The 22,139-nt window shown below is 43.0% G+C and overlaps 1 protein-coding gene across 1 annotated transcript in view; it reads right to left on the reverse strand.

Moving 5' to 3' along the window:
- The window catches only part of LOC143510145 (PDZ and LIM domain protein 5-like), a 45,914-nt gene that overhangs the window by 8,988 nt on the left and 14,787 nt on the right, over window positions 1-22,139 (reverse strand). The window contains exons 5-8 of the mRNA XM_076999191.1: window positions 19,129-19,148; window positions 14,223-14,258; window positions 11,840-12,018; window positions 11,237-11,279 (exon numbers count right to left, since the gene is read on the reverse strand). Of these exons, the coding sequence (XP_076855306.1) occupies window positions 11,237-11,279; window positions 11,840-12,018; window positions 14,223-14,258; window positions 19,129-19,148 (278 nt within the window). The remainder of the gene's footprint in view (window positions 1-11,236; window positions 11,280-11,839; window positions 12,019-14,222; window positions 14,259-19,128; window positions 19,149-22,139) is intronic.

Here is a 22,139-nt window from a genome sequence, read left to right on the forward strand (position 1 = left end):
GGTTTGTAGGGTATTACCGATGTTTTATTCTGGCATTCTCCAAGAAGGCTGTTCCACTCCAAGCTTTGCTTCGAGGGGTAAGAGGGAATCAGCGGAAAGTCTAGTGGACTACTGAGTGTGAACAATTATTTCCAGGGTTAATAATAGTGCTGGCCCAGGTCCAGGATGGGAAGGAGTGGGTTATTGCCTATGCCAGTCACAGCCTTTTTGATGCTGAAATAAACAATCAGCACTCAGTTTGGGACTTCTGTCGTCGGGCCCAAGGAAAGTTGGGTGGTCGATGGAGACCCGCACCTATGTGGTGGTAAAACAACTTTCTAGACACCCCACGGCTTATGTCATCCACCCTAAAGGTAAAGATAGCCCTTTCTGAACTGTTCGTTGCAATCATCTTGGTATCCGGCCAGATGGATGGGTCATGGGCAGGGAGGGCCTGAGGTAAGTTCCAACACTGATGCAGTGCAGGCTGAGGAAGAAGTATCCCGGGTATGTGATCAAGTCCCTGAATCTGGGGGGGGGGGGGGGTTAGGATTAGTAGTCGAGACGACCAGTTGTTTAGCGAGGGAGAGTGTCAGGATGTTGTATGTGATTTGGTTCACAGGATCCTTCTTGAAAGGTTAGAAAACTGTGTTGGAATCTCAGGAACATGGTTTAATTCTTACTTAAATGATCAGTTTGTAGAGCTCATTAATATTCCCTCCAAAATATGGAGTCCTGCAAGGCTCCATCTTAGTTCCACTATTATTTACATTATATATACATACATATATACATTATATATTGGGCATAGTTATAAACAAACATGGTGTCAACTTTCACTTCTATGCAGATGACACCCAACTTTACATATCAGCCAACCCTGATGACAAATCCAGATTAGGGAACATTGAGGCTTGCGTAAGAGATGTTAAATGCTGGATGTAGCAAAACTTGCTACAACATAATGGTGACAAAACAGAGGTTCTTATTCTGGGACCAAAAGTGGCAAGACCAAAAATACCAGATCTAATGCTAAATCTCGCAGACTACCCCATTACACCTGGTACAGTAGCCAAAACTGTCAGAACGGGAGATGTAGGGGACAGAACCTCCCGCAGATGTTTCATGATGGCGAACCCAAGCGCCTTGTCCGTACTCTGAATAATTGCACAAGCGCGAGGGAACAAAGACTCGGTGCGCTGGGTATTCAGTGCTGACGTAGAGGGTGAAACTGAAAGTAATCGCGGAGAAACTCGACGTGTATAAAGGGGGAAAACAGAAAACAATTGCGGAATACTCAACGCGTGTAACAGGGGAAAACAGAAAACCAAAAAGAAAACCAAGGACGCCAGGGGAGGTAGCTGGCTAGCTGGCAAACGCCGCGAGGAACAAAAAACTAGTGATGGGACGAACGATACTGGTGCATCAACACTGTGCCGAGCGCACAAGAGTGAAACCCCGTATCGATACGTGTATTGCTTTAAACAAAAATCACGTGACCGATACAGGAAGTGTATCGTTTGGATGTGTCGCGCCAAATTGTGTTTATAAGGAAGCGAACTGTATCAGCATGTCGCGGGTTTGTTGGATGGAGTTTTGCTGTTGCGTTTGGATTATGCATTTTTGCTTGCCCTCACGTATCATGGATCGAACCAGGAAGTTTTCCACTGTCTGGAATCATTTTGATCTTTTGACGCCAAATAAGGTATTGTTTCTCCTTTGGACATTATTTTATTAAATATGTTTGTACTCTTTTCTGGTAAGGGTTTTAATTGTATTCAGATGAAGTCACTTTTGATTTTATTGTAGGTGAAGTGTCGACTCTGCTCCACGGAGCTTTCTTACATCAACAAGAGCACTTCATCAATGCTGAGGCTGTGACGGGCAGGTGTGAGCAACAAAAAGGAAGCGATCACGCCAAGTCTCAGGGAAAAAGGGTGGTTTAATATAAAGTGTGCAAACCTAAAACCCGTGCAATAGATCCGAATTAAGGATATAATGACCAGCGGTCAACTGGTACAAAGACAAGGCATATATAGACAGACAAACGACCATCAGGTGGGAACGGATCACGGGCTCCGCCCACCTGAGGGGCGTACACGACGTCACAAAACAACAACAACAACACAGCCGCTGTGGACAGAGGCGGCCGGTAGGGGGCCGCCTCACCGTGACAGACCCCCCCACCAAGCCGCACTCCCCTCCACTGGGTGTGTGGCACACAGCGGCTGCACAACAACACGAAGGGGCAGGAAGGCAAGGACAGGCAGGGACACACCTCCTGCAGTCCACGAGCTGAAACACAAAACACATAACATTAGTCAGCTCACCTCCCTGGGCGGGACCCTGGACCGACCGGGCCGTTAACACCACAAAACCACGCCCCAGTCGGTCACAGGGCCCTCACGCCCTAACCGGCATTCAGCTGGTAAGCCCCATGGGTGTGAGGACGAGGGGCTACGGCTCCTCTCTCGTCCCTTGTGTGTGTGTGGGTGTGCAGGCTACCTCTCCAAGGCGTGGCTACTTCACCTCCTGGACCTACCTCCTCCCAGAGCTGACCCCTGCCTTCTGCTAGGGGTCACCCCAGCCTCCTGGGGAGCCAACCCCTCCCGGGGCCTCTCATCTCAAGGTGGACTCCTCCACCCAACCCAGGAGCGCCAGAGACCGAGGCCCAGAGCACCCCCGACGCGGGCTAGGGAGCAGCCCCAAGGGCCTCCTGGTCACCCCGGGCAGGAGGGAGGATCTCCATCCTCAGCAGGAGCTTTTCAGACCGGAGCCCCATGGTCCCCAAACATCCGGGGGCCCCAGCCCTCTAGGGAGGGGCTCTTCACGACCGGGCTCCGGTCACCCCACAACACAAGGGGGCTCCTGCCAGGTGGAGACCCCCACAAGGTCCAGGAACACTGCCAAGGAGAAGCACCTGCACAAAGAACACACCCTCACACACACACACACACACACACACACACACACACACACACACATACAAACACAAAACACAAACGCGCCTTACCCTATTCAGGGCCTCCCTTGGGAGAGACGCCCTCCGTGCCACACCCCATGGCACGGGACCACAGCCGGTCCCCCCCCCCCCCAAACACACATTCAGGGGGAGGAGCATGCGTGGAATTACACGCAAACCTTAGACAACACGTTAGGACACAACACACACGCAAAGACTAGACAAGCAAACAAAAAACGGCGTACACACAAACAGACGGGACCCACAAACGCGCGCTCTCCATAAACAGACACAGTGACGCGCCGCTCACGTTCGCAGTCGCTCCCCACATGAAACACAAGACAACAGGGGAGCGAGGCGACGGTGAGGAGCGGCACCAGCGTCACACACCACATGTAACATATAACACAACGAGCGCGCATATCGATCGACACGTCCGTTCACGCATACACACATACAAAACACACGAGAGTCCACCAGGCAGACACCCTGGTGTTCGCCGTGCCACATACACACAAGCGCACGGCGAAACTCCCGCAACATACAACGGACACGAAGAGCTGTCTCAGGGCAGACTGCCCTGGTCCTCGCCGTGCTACACACACACACACACACAAAACACAAAAGCACGGCGGAGCTCTTCAAACAAAACACCACGCAGACAAACACTTACCACGAGACATGACCACGAACGAAGGAGAAAGAAAAAGAGACTCGGCGGCTTCCGAAGGGTGGCTGGTCATTCTGTGACGGGCAGGTGTGAGCAACAAAAAGGAAGCGATCACGCCAAGTCTCAGGGAAAAAGGGTGGTTTAATATAAAGTGTGCAAACCTAAAACCCGTGCAATAGATCCGAATTAAGGATATAATGACCAGCGGTCAACTGGTACAAAGACAAGGCATATATAGACAGACAAACGACCATCAGGTGGGAACGGATCACGGGCTCCGCCCACCTGAGGGGCGTACACGACGTCACAAAACAACAACAACAACACAGCCGCTGTGGACAGAGGCGGCCGGTAGGGGGCCGCCTCACCGTGACAGAGGCATTATAGAGCTCGGCATGGCAATGAAGAATCAGCACATACTGCTGAGAGTACCCCAGGTGTGTTAAAATTCTCAAATAAAATGAAAATGTTTTAATTTAAAATGGTTTATTACACACAAAATGCTTTGTGTAACTATATGTAATATTGTTTGTAAACTTGTCAGTACTTTAATAAGGCCAAAAAACATTTCCTTACAGTTCCTAACAAGCAAGCTGTGGATAAGGCTGTGATCAACATGATCATCAAAGACTGTCAGCCCCTCTCCATTGTTGAAAATGAGGGATTCAGGGAGCTCCTGAAGCTTATTCTACCCTCATATGTTCTGCCAAGCAGGAAGGTATGTATTATTATTATTATTATTATTATTATTATATACTATAACATTATTATATATTTATTGTGTGTGTATTTGTATACATGTATGTATATATATATATATATGTGTGTGTGTGTGTTTGTGTGTGTGTGTGTGTGTGTGTGTGATTATTTTTAGGCCATCAAGGACTTGCTGAGCCAGAAATATCAGGAGGAAAAAGAGAAAACTATAAAGGACCTCCAGAGCACCGTTGCTGTCAGTTTAACAGCTGATATGTGGACATCCATTAATATGGAGGCATATCTTGCTGGTAGCTGCCACTATGTAGACAAAGAAAGCCATGAACTCCATTCATCAGTCTTGGGAGTGCAGCACTTTTTTCAGCAACACACTGCAGAAAACATAGCCACCGTTAAAAGGAGCCTCATGGAGGAATGGGGCATCGTGGGCAAGGTCAGGTGTCTCGTCACTGATGCAGCAGCAAACATGATGTGCTCGAATGCTGCAAATACGCCAAACTATTTGTATTGCCCATTCCATGAACTTAATTGTAAGAAAGTCATGTGATCACAACACTAACAGAAATACGTAACAAAACACTGCAAATTGTAACATACTTTCGTTCAAGCACCACAGCCAAAGAAAAGCTCACTCAAATGCAGCAACAGCTGGGAACACCGTTCCACAAATTAATAAATGAGGTGCCGACACGATGGAACAGCACCTACCACATGCTGGAAAGAATGAATGAGCAGAAGGAGGCAGTCTGGGTGTCACTGGCCTCATTAAAAACTGATATAACTCCACTGACTCCAGAAGAATTTGAAATGATTGAAGAGATGCTCAGGGTGCTTGCTCCTTTTTTCCAAGCTACAAGAGAACTCTCTGAGGAAAAAAAGAGTCTCCGGGTCAAAGGTTATACCATTGATGAAAATGATCCACATTGAGCTTCAACATCAAGCTTCAAAGGTGACAAAAGCAGCTGCTCAACAACTGGCTGAAAATTTGAGAAACCGGCTAATTGAGTCTATCTGCAATATGGAATCACTCAGTGTGATGACACTGGCAACACTGTTAGACCCCAGGTTTAAAACTGTTGGCTTTCTTAGCCCATCAAAAGCAGCTGAAGCTGTCAAGAGACTGAAGTCCGAGTGTGCTGCTGAAATGAGGAGCCATGAGCCTGACCCAGCAGAAGAAGAACCTAGCACGTCACGTGGACCAGAACCCAGTTCAGGTATGAAATCAAATTTCTTTGTGTTTATTTGTATATTTCTGTAGCAGTTTGGCATGTCCTAATAAACACATTATTGTTAAAGATTTATTTCTGTAATGTTTTTAGGGCACAGTCTATGGAAACCTCTTGATATGGAGGTTGAGGAGAACCAGAAGATGACTAATGTTACAGCAGATTCCATAATTGAGGTCCAACGCTACCTGACTGAAAGCAACACACCCAGAACACAAGATCCATTACAATATTGGAAAGATAACCACAAAACATATCCACACCTTTATGTACTCGCACTTAGATATTTATGCACACCATCTTCATCTGTACCCTGTGAAAGAGTTTTTTCTAAGGCAGGAGAACTTGTATCCAAGAGGAGAAATCGCCTTGGAGCTAACACACTTCAAAAACTTTTGTTTCTCAATAAAAATACATAAATGAATGCATTTTCTTGTCATTTTTTGTGTTTTATATTATTTTACTCTTTCATTAATGAAAATCCTTACATAAGTTGCACATTTTAGCTGAATTTTATTAAGACAAATTTGCTATCTTTTGCAGAGTTGGTTTAGCATTTACACAAGGTTTTAAGCAAAATTTGGACTCTTCTGGACACAACAAATTGAGCAAATGAAATTTTAAAATGATGAGATATTTTAAGTAAACGAATGTCGATTAAATATTTCACGAGTTGATGTGTTTTCAGGATGCTTTTTCACCTTTTCATTTTGTTTACCTGCAATGATATTATAAATACTGCAGGGGTCACTATTGAGTGACCAACACCGTGTCAATACTGTGTAAACACAGTTTGTGTAGTGTGTCGATACACTCCTTGAGGTATCATCTTCCCATCACTACAAAAAACCCTTCCCAAAAACCAAAACCAAACGGACAGGAAGAATAACAGTGGGAGGATAACTTGAGAGAGGCCAGGGAGCGGCGCAGGAGGTAAGAACTTGAATGGACAGAGAAACAAACAAAACAACTGAAACGAGCAAGAGGCAGGGTGGCGAGACACCAAGCAGAGACAACAGGGAAATGGCGTGAGGTTGACGACATGAAGCAGAAAACTCAGCAATGAGGCACTGCGTCTGTCGTCCTTAAAAACACAGGATGACAGGTGAATGCCATCATCGCTGATTAGCCTGTGGTCTGACTCGTGGGCTCCTCCTGGTGGCAACTGGAGGAGCCGCCCTAGGGCCAGCCCTGACAAAAACAAATGGAGGAAAGAGATATTCAACCTGTCCCGTCTTCGTTTAAGGCAAAAAATATGGGTTCATTTTGGTTTTTACCGAATGCCAGGGAAGACCGAACTTGACACAGTGTAGCTCGTGTGCAAGGCTTGTGTAATGCGGTGAGCACTGGAATGTACACACCGCGTGAAATAATATAGAGAAGGGTGGACCCAAGTGAAATAATATAGAGAAGGGTGGACCCAAGTACCGGCTCGCAAGAGCAAGACGTTTGACACTTGTCAAATGTATTAGTGAGAGGGAAACGCGCACAGTGACCCAGAACGAACAAACAAAACAACACGGAAGACTCAACCAAACCCAAACCATGAGGGCATGGAGTAAATAGAAACAAAAAAACAACGTGGAAAATACATGTGAAAAATAACACTCAACCTTAGAGAGATTGGAGAAAGAAACAAAATAACAACAGTAACTAAAAAACAGCGCAGAAAAATACAACGCGAAAACGAAACCAGAGGAAGTAAGTAAGGATGCCAGAGGAAGTAAGTGGCAGCAGGCAAAAAACCGCCGCAGCAAAATAAAACCCTTCCCAAAAATAAAGGCAAAACGGATAGAAAGAAATACAGGATTGGGAAAACTTGAGATGGGTCAGGAAGCGACGCAGGAGATAGATACTCGAATAAGTAAAGAGAAAGCATAACAGAGAGAGGTGGCGAGACACCTTCAAACGAGAAGCAACCACAAAGAAAGCAGAGACTGGCCGCTGCCAGAGTTCTAACTAGAACTAAAAATTTTTATCATATCAGCCCAGTCTTATCAGCCCTGCACTGGCTTCCAGTTAAAATCCATATCAATTTTTAAATCCTTCTATTGACCTATAAAGCACTACATGGGCTTACACCTGATTTCCTCCAAGAAATTATTTCCTATTATGAACTCCCATGCAGGCCCGTTGACAGTCTTGCTGGGGCCCGGGACAAGAAAGTTTCATGTGCCCCCCCGCACGTCATATTTGAATTTCCTCTGTAGCAGACAATCCTTGTGTTAGGTCCATTGACTGTATATATACAGTCATTGGTTAGGTCATATAGTATATAATATAGCCACACATCAAAGCTGTTTCTGACAGCTGACTGGTTTATACTTGACACGTCGCGAGCGGCGCGAAGGTTCGCGCGAAAATGACGTAAACGCAGTGGCACCGCCCGTGTACGAGGACCTCACGCGCTGTCGATTCGCGAGGTCGTGCATCTCTCGAATTTTGTAACTTCGCGCGCCGCGCTTCAGCGCAAGGAGCAAAGTCTGTTTGCAGGGTTCATACACCTTTATAAGGTGGAATTAAAGCACTTGTACGTCACTTTCAAGGTCCAGTTCAATATTTCCCAGCACGTTAAACTTAATTAAGTTAAATATTTATACATATACTCGAAATGATTCGAAATAATTCGCTTTTTATCACATTATTTAATGGTTGTTTATTTTCAAAACGCCCAATCTTAACGTCTTCACGAGAACTGTTCAGTCAGACAGCTATTTGTTGTGAAACGAAGTAGTTACAATTTCAAGCATTTTCAAGTACTTTAGCCTAAATTCCAGCACTTTTCAAACCTGGAACATGCAACTTTACAATTCGTCAAGTAAATGTTTTTCCTTTCTTTTCTGCACTACAGATTCCTGTTTACTTTAACTATCCACCACTGTATTTCCCGCTGTTGGGCGGGTACCAGCCGGTTACGGTCGGTGCTGGATCAAACCATTTTTCAGAGGGAGGCGGGGGTGTATGCACTTAATGCAAAATATGCAGATAGGTAAAAAACATATATATATTTTAGACATTGAGCTTATTATGAGTACAGAATTTTATATTAATTAAAGATTCAAGATTATTAAAAAATTATAGACTTTAAATAAAAAATAAATTGCTGGGCTCTTTGATGGGCCCCCCTGGCCCTAGGGCCCGGGACAACAGACCCGGTTGTCCCCCCCTGTCGACGGGGCTGCTCCCATGTCTCCTAAAATCACAGGATGTCTTATTATTAGTTATGGTAATTAATAAGATTACCATAACTAATAATAATATGGCCCCCCAACTATGGAATAACCTTCCTGTCACGATACGGCGGGCCCCCTACTGGTCGCCCCCGTTCACAGCGGCAGATGTCCTGTCAATCATGGCGTTGTGCTCGTCCCTCGGGTGGGCGGAGCCCGTGATCCGTCTCACCTGAGGGTCGTTTGTTTGTCTATATATGTCTTTTCTTTGTACCAGTTGACCGCTGGTTATTATATCCTTAATTCGGATCAGTTCACAGGTTTTGGTTTGCACACTTTACATATTAAACCATCCTTTTTCCCTGAGACTTGGCGTGATCGCTTCCATTTATTTTCGCTCACCCTGCCCGTCACACTTCCAGCATTTGTCCGGGACTCTTTAAGTCTAGGTTGAAAACTTACTTCTTTTATTTAGCATTTGGAAATTAATATGCCCCCTTAGATAAAGGTACAGATTCAGGGGTTCATGGGCAAAAGGTTTTATAGTAAACTGGGGTGCTGGTGCTGTTATCCTGTCATTGCACGTGATCAGTCAAGTTGATTGACATTCTCAGGATGCTCCCAAGTCTGTGTTATCTTTGGGTTCTGTCCTTTTAGCTAGGCTGTAATAATTTTTTGTCGGAGTTGCTGCCACACTCCAGATATGTTTAAATTTCCTTTGTCCCACATATTGTTCCATACAGAGATAATTGTCCCTCTTTCTTTTCCAAATGGCTGCCCTCCAACCTAAGAAATATGGTGAGACGAGCTTTTTCTGCTATCCACCCTGGTCCAGCCACCTCCTGCCTAACCAGTTATGATGAAGGATCAACACACTGTATTGTACACACTGCCCCTCTCACTATCCCGATCCCCCCCCCCCCCCCCCCCCCCCCCCCCTCAGCCAGAGGAGGATGGGTTTCCCCCGCTGAGTCTTGGTTCCTCTCAAGGTTTCTTCCTCATGCTCTTAGGGAGTTTTTTCCTTACCACTTTCACCCTTGGCTTGCTCATTGTGGGCTTGAACTCTGACACTTGTAAAGCTGCTTTGTAACAACTGTTGTAAAAAGCACTATATAAATACATTTCTATTGTTTAAGGACAGGAAATGATTAATCAGTGGGGGATGAATCAGGACAGGAAGTGATAAGTGGCAGATAAATGAAAGAATCTAACAGCATCAAGATAGAGCCACTCTGCACTATCATAGTTTGAGGAGACAGAGAACACTAACTCTAACCATAACCTAACCCTAAACCTAAGCCTAACCCCTAACTCAACCCCTAGACCCTAACCTAACCCCATAACTCTAATCTAACCCCTAACCCTAGAGATAAGTTTTAAGAACATTTATGGTCATCTATAGTCCTCAGTCCTCCCTGTTTATAAACCCCATTGGACATCAGCTCTCCATTTGATACTGTGGATGAAAACATTCAAGCACCTACAGGGCACTGTTGTGCTTTATAAGACTGCTGGGTTGTGTCTTATCTATCTGCTTTGAGCTGAGTCATGTCTTAACTGTCTGCTTTGAGCTGGGTCTACTCTTCTCTATCTGCTTTGAGATGGGTTATGTCTGGAAGGACTCAGTTTGTTCTTCAGGTCTTCAACATGCCCTGAATACTCTAGAATACCATCGATATTGGTTCTTGGCTCCATTGCTTTTGCTAAATATGTTTCCTCTTATCAGTTGGCATGGTACATAAAAGGTTCCTTCTCATAATTCTGCAGCCATATCCAAGATTAATACTTTAACTTTTCTTATTTTATTATGAGTAAGGCCAGAATGATGATTATCTCAAGGAACTTATTACAGACATCCCAAGTCTCCTGGAAGCTGCGAGAGTCTCCCGCATTTCGGAAGTGGCTCCCTGATATCCGCGAGTCACATATAATCTCCCGGAATTCAGAACGAGTGACCCACACAAACGCGCACACAGGCGACAGACATTTTTTTCTCTAATCGCAAGTGGGAATCCCCCCGCTCAACAACTTACATTCGCCATCGCCCCCCCCCCAACATCTTACACTCGGGGGGGGGGGGGGGGGGGGGGGGGGTAACCTCCCTGAAATCAACTTTTGCAACTTGGGATACCTGTTATTATATCTACCCCTGTGGAGGTCACACTGCCATCCTTCATATCTTGGGTTCTTGCACTCCCAGTCTAATGAACTCATTCCGACTCAGAGTAAATACTTGTTACAATTGGATCCTCTCTCATCTTATGTGTTTACTTGTTATACACATATATTTTTCAAGCTATGTTAACACACTACAGTAGAATACACACACACACACACACACACACACACACACACACACACACACACACACACACACACACACACGTGTTTATATACTGTGTAATACAAATATCTGGCTCAATGAAAGCACAAGCAACAACAATTAAAGCCCTCAAAAAAGTTTTTTTTTCTTAACAAAAAAGCCAGACAGTGTGGCAACAGAAATTCTTACCCTGTCTTCCTGGCAGAATCTACTTCCTGAGGCTCTGTCAGGTCTGGGGAGTGAGACAGCCACAGCAGCATCAGCATGTAAAACAATACCACCAACACCACCACCACAAACACCAACTACAACACTACTAACACATACCACCACAAACACCAACTACAACACCACCAACAACACTATTAACACATACCACCACAAACACCAACTACAACACCACAAACACCAACTACAACACTACTAACACATACCACCACAAACACCAACTACAACACCACAAACACCAACTACAACACTACTAACACATACCACCACAAACACCAACTACAACACCACAAACACCAACTACAACACTACTAACACATACCACCACAAACACCAACTACAACACCACAAACACCAACTACAACACTACTAACACATACCACCACAAACACCAACTACAACACCACCAACAACTAAAACATCACAAGCAACCACAACAAATATCAATTTCAACACACTACCACACCACCACAAACAAGTACCAGCTACAACAAAGACACCAACAACACAGCAACAGAACCCAACAGCAACATCGATGATGATGACGATGATGATGACACAAACCTTCCTCAGACTCAGTGCCTGTGATCTGGGCGAGGATTCGGAAGGAGCGTGACTGTGAGGTTCCTGTTCGTGGTCGCCAGTCCTCTGTATCTTCCATAATGCGTTTTCTGCTGGCATCGGCATGAGTCGCCACATGGTAGAAGCCAATGTCTGTCTCCTGAATGGGTTTACGGGGAAGCCTGCACATACATTAACAGACACACACATTTGAACACACACATAACAACACGCACATGAACGTATGTAATGAACTCACACATAAAGTGAACAAGTTAGAATGGAAAAATGGATTAGAGTTGATGGATGAGATAGGAATTAAAGATGATGTAGGACAGATAGACAGATTAGGATTTAAGAGTATGAGTAACTACTAATAAACAGAAATGTTTAATGTGTTCAACAGGTAAGTGAAAATTAAATAGCTGAGTCAGGATAATTACAGTTTTTCTCGATTGTTAACACACTAATGCTGGTAATTGAGACACAATGACCACAACATGTAACTATTGCACCAACCCCCTGAACCAATTCTACTAAACTACAAGCACAATTCCTGCTTTACACTCAAATTGCAGTTCTAAAACACACTTTTTTCAAAACACTACACACAATTTTCTGCATTTGGCATAATTTTCATGAAGAAAATCTCTTGTTTTCACAAGGAACACACTGTTATTCAAAATTCTAAAGTTAATTGTCCTACTATGCACACTGACTCATCATATCAGCAAACACCTGTCACACATGTGTACAACCAGCAATCAGAGCTTTAGCATAAAATGGCAAAAGCTCTTCTGTTGGTGGTGAGCTCTTCTGTTTTGGAGCAATGGATGCCAACAGCGGAAACAGAGGGAGAGCCAGAGGAGTGAGAGCAAGAGGAGGAGGACGAGGATGAGGAAGGCCAAGGACCGTAATCTCTGATGAGATCCCAGCCACTTTGGTTGACCATGTGGTCTATGGTCTAACAATGAGGGAGGCTGGGCAAAGAGTACAGCCAAATGTGAGTAGGTACACTGTAGCATCCATCATCCGGACTTTCCGTAATGAGAACAGGTAAGAAATCAACTCTCAGTAGGAAACTGCAGTACTGCATATCAATACAGTACTCAATGAGTACAGTATTGCCTGTGGACTGTTCTGTAGGACTGTAAATATAAAGTATGTTTCAAGTATTTGGGAAATGTATTCCTACTTTGTGTTCCTACACAGTATTTACAGTATTTTACTATTTGTATTGCAGAACTGAAAGGTTACCAACATGAGGTGGACGGAAACGTCTTTTGTCTCCTGAATAGGAAACTGAAATCCTGAACATGGTCCTAGAAAATAATGCCATAACATTATGGAAAATACAAAGAAAAATAATAGAAAACAACGAGATATTTCAAAATATTGATAGGGTGAGATTATCAACGCTGGACCGTGTCTTGCGCAGAAATAATCTGTGGATGAAGCAGGTCTACAGGGTGCCTTTTGAACGCAATTCAGAAAGAGTCAAAGAACTGAAATATAACTATGTGCAAGTAAGCCCTATACAATCTCACAACTGATGTATCCCCTCAACACTGTATAAATTATACATATTTCAATATTGTAATCATAATGATTGTGCTTCACAATAGTGACTCCTCCATGTCTATTTCTGATACTGTCATGTGTGTTTCAGAGAATCTTTGAGCTAGAGGTAGATGCAGTGGAGCACCAATTCATCTTCATTGATGAGGTTGGATTCAACCTCACAAAAAGACGGACGAAGGAGGGGAAGGAATATCATTGGCCAGCGTGCCATTGTATGCAACATAGTTTTTTTTTACTGTAATTGTAACTGTATATAGTAAACTCTTCTGTTGTTGTGTATGTAGACCACTGTATGTGCAACTTTGTGTTGGGTGGGATGTACACTGTGTACATTGCTTTTGTGGGAAAAAATAAAATATATTTGTTACTGTATATGTGTGTTCTGAGTATAAAAACACTATTCTAAAATATTTTACAATGCACTTATGTATTTCCTGTCTGTAGTAAGTGTAACACTGCACAAAAAAGGCCTAAGTCATTATGATGAATGGAGAAGAAGTGTTTTCCATTCATCATAGTGTTTTACATTGAGCACATCAGTGTTCAACCAGTTGTTATAAATGTCTATTCATATGATGGTTTGTGTGTGTCATCTGAGAACAAAATACCATTTTGAGAAGATATAATATTGTTCTGACTGTAAAGTTTCATTTTGAAAGAGAACTGAGGGGTTTTGCCCATTGTGTGTGTGTTTTTCTGATTTGTGTGTAGAGTTTTGAGAGTATGAGGCATGCTTTCAGACAATGTGTGTAAACAATCGAGAAAAACTGTAAAACATGTCTATACATTTTGCAGTGTTTTTTACCTGTTCACTGGAGGCTTCCTAAAACTCAGAGAAGGTCTATAAAGAGAAAACACAGAAAAGGACAAGACCTTGATTTTCACAGGACTTTTTCCCTGCCATAGCAAATTAAATATGCACGTTTGGACACTAGAGGGTGGTATTACACTTCTAAATGGTAGACTTCCTCACACTACACATACACCACTCACAAAAAGTTAGGAATATTTGGCTTTCAGGTGATATTTATGGAAAAATGTAAAAGGATCATGCCACAGTGATATATCATGAAAGTGGGGAATTTAAGTAGAAGCAAGCAATGGGTATTTCTTCATGTCAAACAATTTATGAAACAAAAGCTAACAAGAGCGGTGGGTTTACCCCAACAAACATGTTAATGTCTCAGTAAATTGTCATGTGCCCTTGAGCATCAATTACAGCTTGACAACGATGTCTCATGCTGTTCACAAGTTGACTTATTGTCTGCTGAGTCATAGCATCCTACTCTTCTTGAAGGACCCTCAGGTCATTGAGGTTCTAGGGAACAGAGTTATGAGGCTCTACACAGTGACTCAGCTGATCTTGCAGGTTTTCTATGGCATTCAGGTCTAGAGAAAGTGCAGGTCACTCCATCTGAGGTACCCCTGTCTCCAGCAGCCGTTCCGTAACCTCAATTACCTGGAGCATTGTTGTCCATGAAGATGTTGTCATGTAGAGGCACAATGACTGGATTAATGATGATATTCATGTAGTGTGAGCTTGTCACAAAGTGTAGAGCAGTTCTGTATTGGCTAGACACACCTGCTCAAACTAACACCACCATCACCAAAGGCTCTTCTTGTGATAATAGTGGCAGATGCATAGCACTCTCCTTGACGTCTCCAACACCGTTGTCAGCCATAATTTCTGCTCAACATGAGTGGACTTTCATCAGTGAACAGCACTGAGGCCCACTGGTCCCTCGCTCAGCGTAAATGCTCTCTGGCCCATGCAAGACAATGACCCCTGATGGTGTTGTCAGGTACCTTTGCAGGTTGTCCAGCACACAGACCACTCGGATGTAAATGGTTTTGAATGGTCTGACATGACACTTGCGTGCCTCTCATCTCCCTTAAATGTGTGAGATGTGGTGAAAGGACGTCCACTTCTATGCTTTTCTGTGATTCTTCCAGTCTCTCTGTATCTCTGTTGCAACAAGCTTATGACACTCTGTGACACTCTATGCTCAATGGTCACTTCCGCCTGAGAACATCCTGTTTGAAGCCTCGCAATGACGAGTTACTGTAGATCAATTGTTTGGTGTAATCAGGGTCTCATGATGTTATAATGTGAGGAGGACTGTTTAAATACAGTTGGGAAAATAAGTATTTAGTCAGTCACCAATTGTGCAAGTTCTCCCACTTAAAAAGATGAGAGAGGCCTGTAATTGACATCATAGGTAGACCTCAACTATGAGAGACAAAATGTGAAAAAAAAATTGAGAAAATCATTTTGTCTGACTTTTAAAGAATTTATTTGCAAATAATGGTGGAAAATAAGTATTTGGTCACCTACAAACAGTGATGTCAGTAACGCGTTACTCTTACCACTTTTTTCGGTAACGAGTAATATAACGCGCTACTATTTCCAGTCCAGTAATCAGATTAAAGTTACTTATCCAAATAACTGTGCGTTACTATTTATATTTTCCCTAGTAAAATATATATTTTTGCTTTCTTCTTGGCTCAGTTCTACTTTTGCGTCTGACCATAGCGCTCGACTCCGCACGCTGCGCGCGACCTTGTGAGAGCGCGAGCACGTTTTACAAGTCATTCTGTGCAGTGTCCTCCCGTAACGATATGTGGTAGTGTAAAGAAACACCCCTCAAAAACAGGGGAAGGAACATTTACCTGACCAATTTTAATGTTGCTTTGTGTTCCACGTTTGAAAAGTGCTGGAATTTTGACTAACGTCGCCTACTTTAAAATGCTTGAAATTGTAATGGTATTTCGTTTCACAAGCTGTCTGACTGAACAGGGGTGGGTTTCCCGAAACGTTCGTAGCGCTAAGTACTTCTTAACCTCGTACGTTTCATACGAGGTTACGAAGTACTTGGCGCTACGAACGTTTCGGGAAACCCACCCCAGTTCGCTTGTATTACGTTTACAAATAAATTTACAAATAATACCGCGCAGCTACACAAACGTAATGTCAGGAGATACTGTAGCGACTCCTACTCCTCACGGCGAGTCTTGCCCTTTAAGTGACACTGGGGGGGCGGAGCCTGCGCGCGCCAGGGTTGCGTTATCAATAAAGTTTCCCTCCTCGGGATTTTTGGATTAAGCAGTTTCTGCCTCGGTTACCGAACCTGCTTCAATACATTGTTACTGTTAAAAATGCACTTCCAATAAAGTGAGTATTGGAAAAATTTATTTTGCTGCTGAATGTAACTACTAAAGTAACTTGTAATCTAACGTAGTTACTTTTAAAATCAAGTAATATGTAACGTAACTAAGTTACTTTTAAAAGGAGTAATCAGTAATCAGTAATCGGATTACTTTCTCAAGGTAACTTAGCCATCACTGCCTACAAACAAGCAAGATTTCTGGCTGTCACAGACCTGTAACTTCTTTTTTAAGAGGCTCCTCTTTCCCCCACTCATTACCTGTATTAATGGCATCTGTTTGAAGTCGTTAACAGTATAAAAGACACCTGCCCACAACCTCAAACAGTCACACTCCAAACTCCACTATGGTGAAGACGAAAGAGCTGTCGGAGGACACCAGAAACAGAATTGTAGACCTGCACCAGGCTGGGAAGACTGAATCTGCAATAGGCAAGCAGCTTGGTGTGAAGAAATCTACTGTGGGAGCAATAATCAGAAAATGGAAGACCTACAAGACCACTACTAATCTCCCTCGATCTGGGGCTCCACGCAAGATCTCAGCCCGTGGGGTCAAAATGATCACAAGAACGGTGAGGAAAAATCCCAGAACCACAAGGGGGGATCTAGTGAATGACCTGCAGAAAGCTGGGACCAACGTTACAAAGGCTACCATTAGCAACACTCTACGACGCCAGGGACTCAGATCTTGCAGTGCCAGACGTGTCCCCCTGCTTAAGACAGTCCATATCCAGGCACGTCTGAAGTTTGCTAGAGAGCATTTGGATGTTCCAGAAGAGTATTGGGAGAATGTCATATGGTCAGATGAAACCAAAGTAGAACTATTTGGTAAAAACACAACTCGTTGTGTTTGGAGGACAGTGAATGCTGAGTTGCATCCAAAGAACACCATACCAACTGTCAAACATGAGGGTGGCAACATCATGCTTTGGGGCTGTTTCTCTGCAAAGGGACCAGGACGACTGGTCCGTGTACATGAAAGAATGAATGGGGCCATGTATTGTGAGATTTTGGGTGCAAACCTCCTTCCATCAGCAAGGGCAATGAAGATGAAACGTGGCTGGGTCTTTCAGCATGACAATGATCCCAAGCACACTGTCAGGGCAACAAAGGAGTGGCTTCATAAGAAACATTTCAAAGTCCTGGAGTGGCCTAGCCAGTCTCCCGATCTCAACCCCATCGAAAACCTTTGGAGGGAGTTAAAAGTCCGTGTTGCCCGCCGACAGCCCCAAAACATCACTGCTCTAGAGGAGATCTGCATGGAGGAATGGGCCAACATACCAGCAACAGTGTGTGCCTACCTTGTGAAGAAGTTTGACCTCTGTCATTGCCAACAGAGGATATACAACAAAGTATTGAGATGAACTTTTGTTATTGACCAAATACTTATTTTCCACCATTATTTGCAAATAAATTCTTTAAAAGTCAGACAAAATGATTTTCTCAAATTCTTTTTCACATTTTGTCTCTCATAGTTGAGGTCTACCTATGATGTCAATTACAGGCCTCTCTCATCTTTTTAAGTGGGAGAACTTGCACAATTGGTGACTGACTAAATACTTATTTTTCCCACTGTACCTGCAGTAGGAAATTAAGGAATTCATTACTCGATTCATGGATCAAAAACCTGTTGTGAATTTTGCCGTTAAACTCCTTGTTAGAGAACAGCGAGTTCTGCAAAATGTACTGAAGTTTTGAACATCGGACATGTACAAAGGTTTAGAGAAGGTCACATTAAGTTAACTATCCTCAAGTTTCACCAGTAAGCCAAATATCCCTAACTTTTTTGAGTAGTGTATATTAACAACCCATGCAGAGCATTCTGATCATGCCAAAGTCGGGAACATACTGAGCAATTCAACATCAAAAGCGGCATTTTGGCAACGTACTTAGCAGATTTCATTTAAATTCTCGGTATGTGTTTGCAAGCACATGAGGTCTTTGTATGTGAAATGTGGAAAGTCACTGATGCACAGATACCAGCTGATGCAGCTGATTCAACTCACTGGGATTTGGGGGGGTGGCAGTGTCAGTAGAAGGTAGAAGAAGGGGTGTGGCTAACTACCAATGTCAGTAGAAAAAGGGGTGTGGTTAAGCATGAGTGTCATCAGAAGAAGGGGTGTGGTAATGTTTGAGTGTCAATAGGAGAAGGGGTGTGGTTAAGTATTAGTGTCATCAGAAGAAGGGGCGTGGTTAAGCATGAGTGTTATCAGGAGAAGGGGTGTGGTTAAGTATGAGTGTCATCAGGAGAAGGGGTATGGTTAAGTATGAGTGTCATCAGAAGAAGGTGCGTTGTAATGTTTGAGCTAGTGTTTTTTTTAATTAAATTGTTTGGATACTACTACTACTACTACTAATAATAATAATAATCTTAAAGGAAGAATGAGGTCTGGGATCTGAAATCTACTTTTGTTTTTGTTTAATGTCAAGGCAGTTAAGCATGCGTTCACGCTGAGGATCAGAATTTAACTGTACAAAAATAACACAACAAAATTAATACAAACATGCAACATTTATTCAAACAACCAGCCATCCTGGCATACTAACTTTATCGTCTCTGTGGTAGTCTGTGTAGTAGCAAAAAGAAGAGAATTAGTTATTAAACATTAACTTATCAAACACAAGTTATTAAACATTACCTTACCAGATACATACCTTATTAAACATTCATCTTATTATGAAACGTAATGCACAAATGACTAAACATTAACCTTAACGTTAACCAAACTCAACTTTAAGGAGCTTTAATTAGCTCATAATAATTTTGACAGATGGTAGCTGAGAATATTACAGTGTTTTTTATTTTATTTTATTAGATTTTAATGACATCAAGTGCAGGTATGAACACCCTGTGACTAATGAATCATTTTGCTAACCCTAACTCATTTGGCAAATGACTGTATGGAGCATATGTAGGTCACTGCAGAAGAAAATAGAATCAAATAGTCCCATGAATGAAACATGACTCAGTAGTGAACCATGACTTTTGAACCACGACCCTGTGACCTTTCCCTTATCCAGGAAATCAAAAATACATGACACCACTCTACACACCTTAACCACCCCTGCAACCTACACATCCTACAACATTTCACATATCATAACACCAGCTCTCCTACGTTACACACACCTACAACCAGAGTTGTATAGTAACGAAGTAGAACTACTTCGATACTGTACTTAAGTACTAAAATGCTGTATCTGTACTTTACTGGAGTATTATTTTTTTCTCCTACTTCCACTTTTACTTCACTACATATTTTCCATCAGTTTAATACTTTTACTCCGATATATTTTTTACGTGCTGTATAGTTACTCGTTACAATTATAAACATGTTAGCTGGCGCTGTCACCAGGTCAAGCGATCAGGCTGTCTTATGAAAACTGCGCATGCTCCGGTCGCGTCTCGTTAACTCTGCTGCTGCCTTCACTGAACACTTGAGCTTCGTAATCTAGGTTCACTTGACACGCTGTTACTGCGGCAAGGGTCCGCGCGGCAAAAATGACGCAATCGCGGTGGCTCCGCGCAGTCGCGTCGCGAGGTCGTGCACCTCTCGATTTTTGTGCGTGTGAAGTTACAAGGTGGAATTCATGCACTTGTACGGCACTTTGAAGGTCCATTTTCAGTATTTTCCAGCACCTTCAGCTTCATTTACATATTTATACAAATACACATATATTCGAAATTATTCCAAATAATTCGCTTTTTATCTCATTAAAAGAGATGGTACCGTGTTTGGTAACAGCAGAAGATCGCAGTAAGCACTAGGTAGGTTAGATATCTTAGCTAACTAACCTAATTATGTTCATGGCGTGCTGCAGAATTCACTTAACATTAGCTGGCAATAAAGGCGACGTGCTGACTAATCATGTGCCCATTTTATAGTGTAGTGTTTTCCTCGTTTTCTCAGCTAAATTATGGAGAATTTGTACTTTTGCGTCAAACCTACAACGTAGCGGGACATAGGTTATCTGTTTTTTGTGTACGAAGTGTTAACCCCAGTTTTTTAAGTACATACAGAACACTTGTATTTGTGATCTTTGACATCTTTGATTTGTAAGTGATATATAAAAACAATTGATAATCAAACTTTGATGGCTTTCTTTAATTAATTCAAAACACAATACTTGTACTTTTTACTTTCAGTACTTGAGTAATAAATTTTAGACTAAACTACTTGCAATACTCAAGTACAAAAAATGCTGAATACTTCTGTACTTCTACTTAAGTAAAGTTTTTAAAGAACACTTCAACTTCTACTCAAGTAAATGTTTTGATAGAGTACTTGTACTTTTACTCAAGTATGGGTCTCGAATACTTTATACAACACTGCCTACAACATTACACACGTTCACAGGTGATAACACTACCCCTCCTATCCCACACAACCTACATTTTCCTAGGATATGCTGTGGTTACTAAAATATACTATGGTTGCTGTACTCATCTACTGTACTCACCTAATACAGACTCTCCCTACTAGTCACCTACTGCAGATCCACTACAGAATCATCTACTACAGACTCACTACAGTCTCAACTACTTCAGACTCACCTATAACAGACTCACTGCAGTCTCACCTACTTCAGACTCACCTACTACAGACTTACATACTGCAGACTCAACTACTACACACTCACCTACTACAGACTCACCTACTACAGACTTACATACTGCAGACTCACCTACTACACACTCACCTACTACAGACTCACTTACTTCAGACTCATCTGCTGCAGTCACCTACTACAGACTCACCTACTGCAGACTCACCTACTACAGTCACTTACTACAGACTCATGTACTACACACTCACCTAGTCACCTACTACAGACTCACCTACAGCAAACTAACCTACTACAGTCACCTACTACAGACTCACCTACTGCAGACTAACCTACTTCAGACTCAGTTACTACACTCACCTACTGCAGTCACCTACTTCAGACTCACCTACTGCATTCACCTACTGCAGATTCATCTATTGCAGACTCACCTACAGCAGACTTACCTACTACAGACTCACCTACTACAGAGCGCCCTACTGCAGACTCATCTACTGCAGACTCTCCAATTACAGACTCACCTATTACAGTCTCCTACTACAGTCACCTACTACAGTCACCGACTGCAGATTCACCTACTACAGAGTGACCTACTGCAGACTCACCTACTACACACTGCACTACTGCAGACTCACCAACTGCAGACTGACCTACTGCAGACTTACCTACTACAGACTTACCTACTGCAGACTCACCTACTACAGTCACCTACTGCAGATTCTCTTACTTCAGTCATCTACTGTAGACTCACCTACTACAGTTTGCCCTATTGCAGACTCTCCAACTGCAGATTCACCTACTACAGTCACCTACTTCAGACTCACTTTCTACAGTCATCTACTGCAGATTCACCTACTATAGTCACTTACTACACACTCACCTACTACACACTCAGCTACTACACAGTCACCTACTGCAGATTTACCTACTGCAGACTCACCTAATAGTTACCTACTACAGACTCATCTTCTGGAGACCAACTGCCTATAGTA

This window comes from Brachyhypopomus gauderio, chromosome 3, assembly GCF_052324685.1.
Source record: "Brachyhypopomus gauderio isolate BG-103 chromosome 3, BGAUD_0.2, whole genome shotgun sequence".
Taxonomy (NCBI): Eukaryota; Metazoa; Chordata; class Actinopteri; order Gymnotiformes; family Hypopomidae; genus Brachyhypopomus; species Brachyhypopomus gauderio.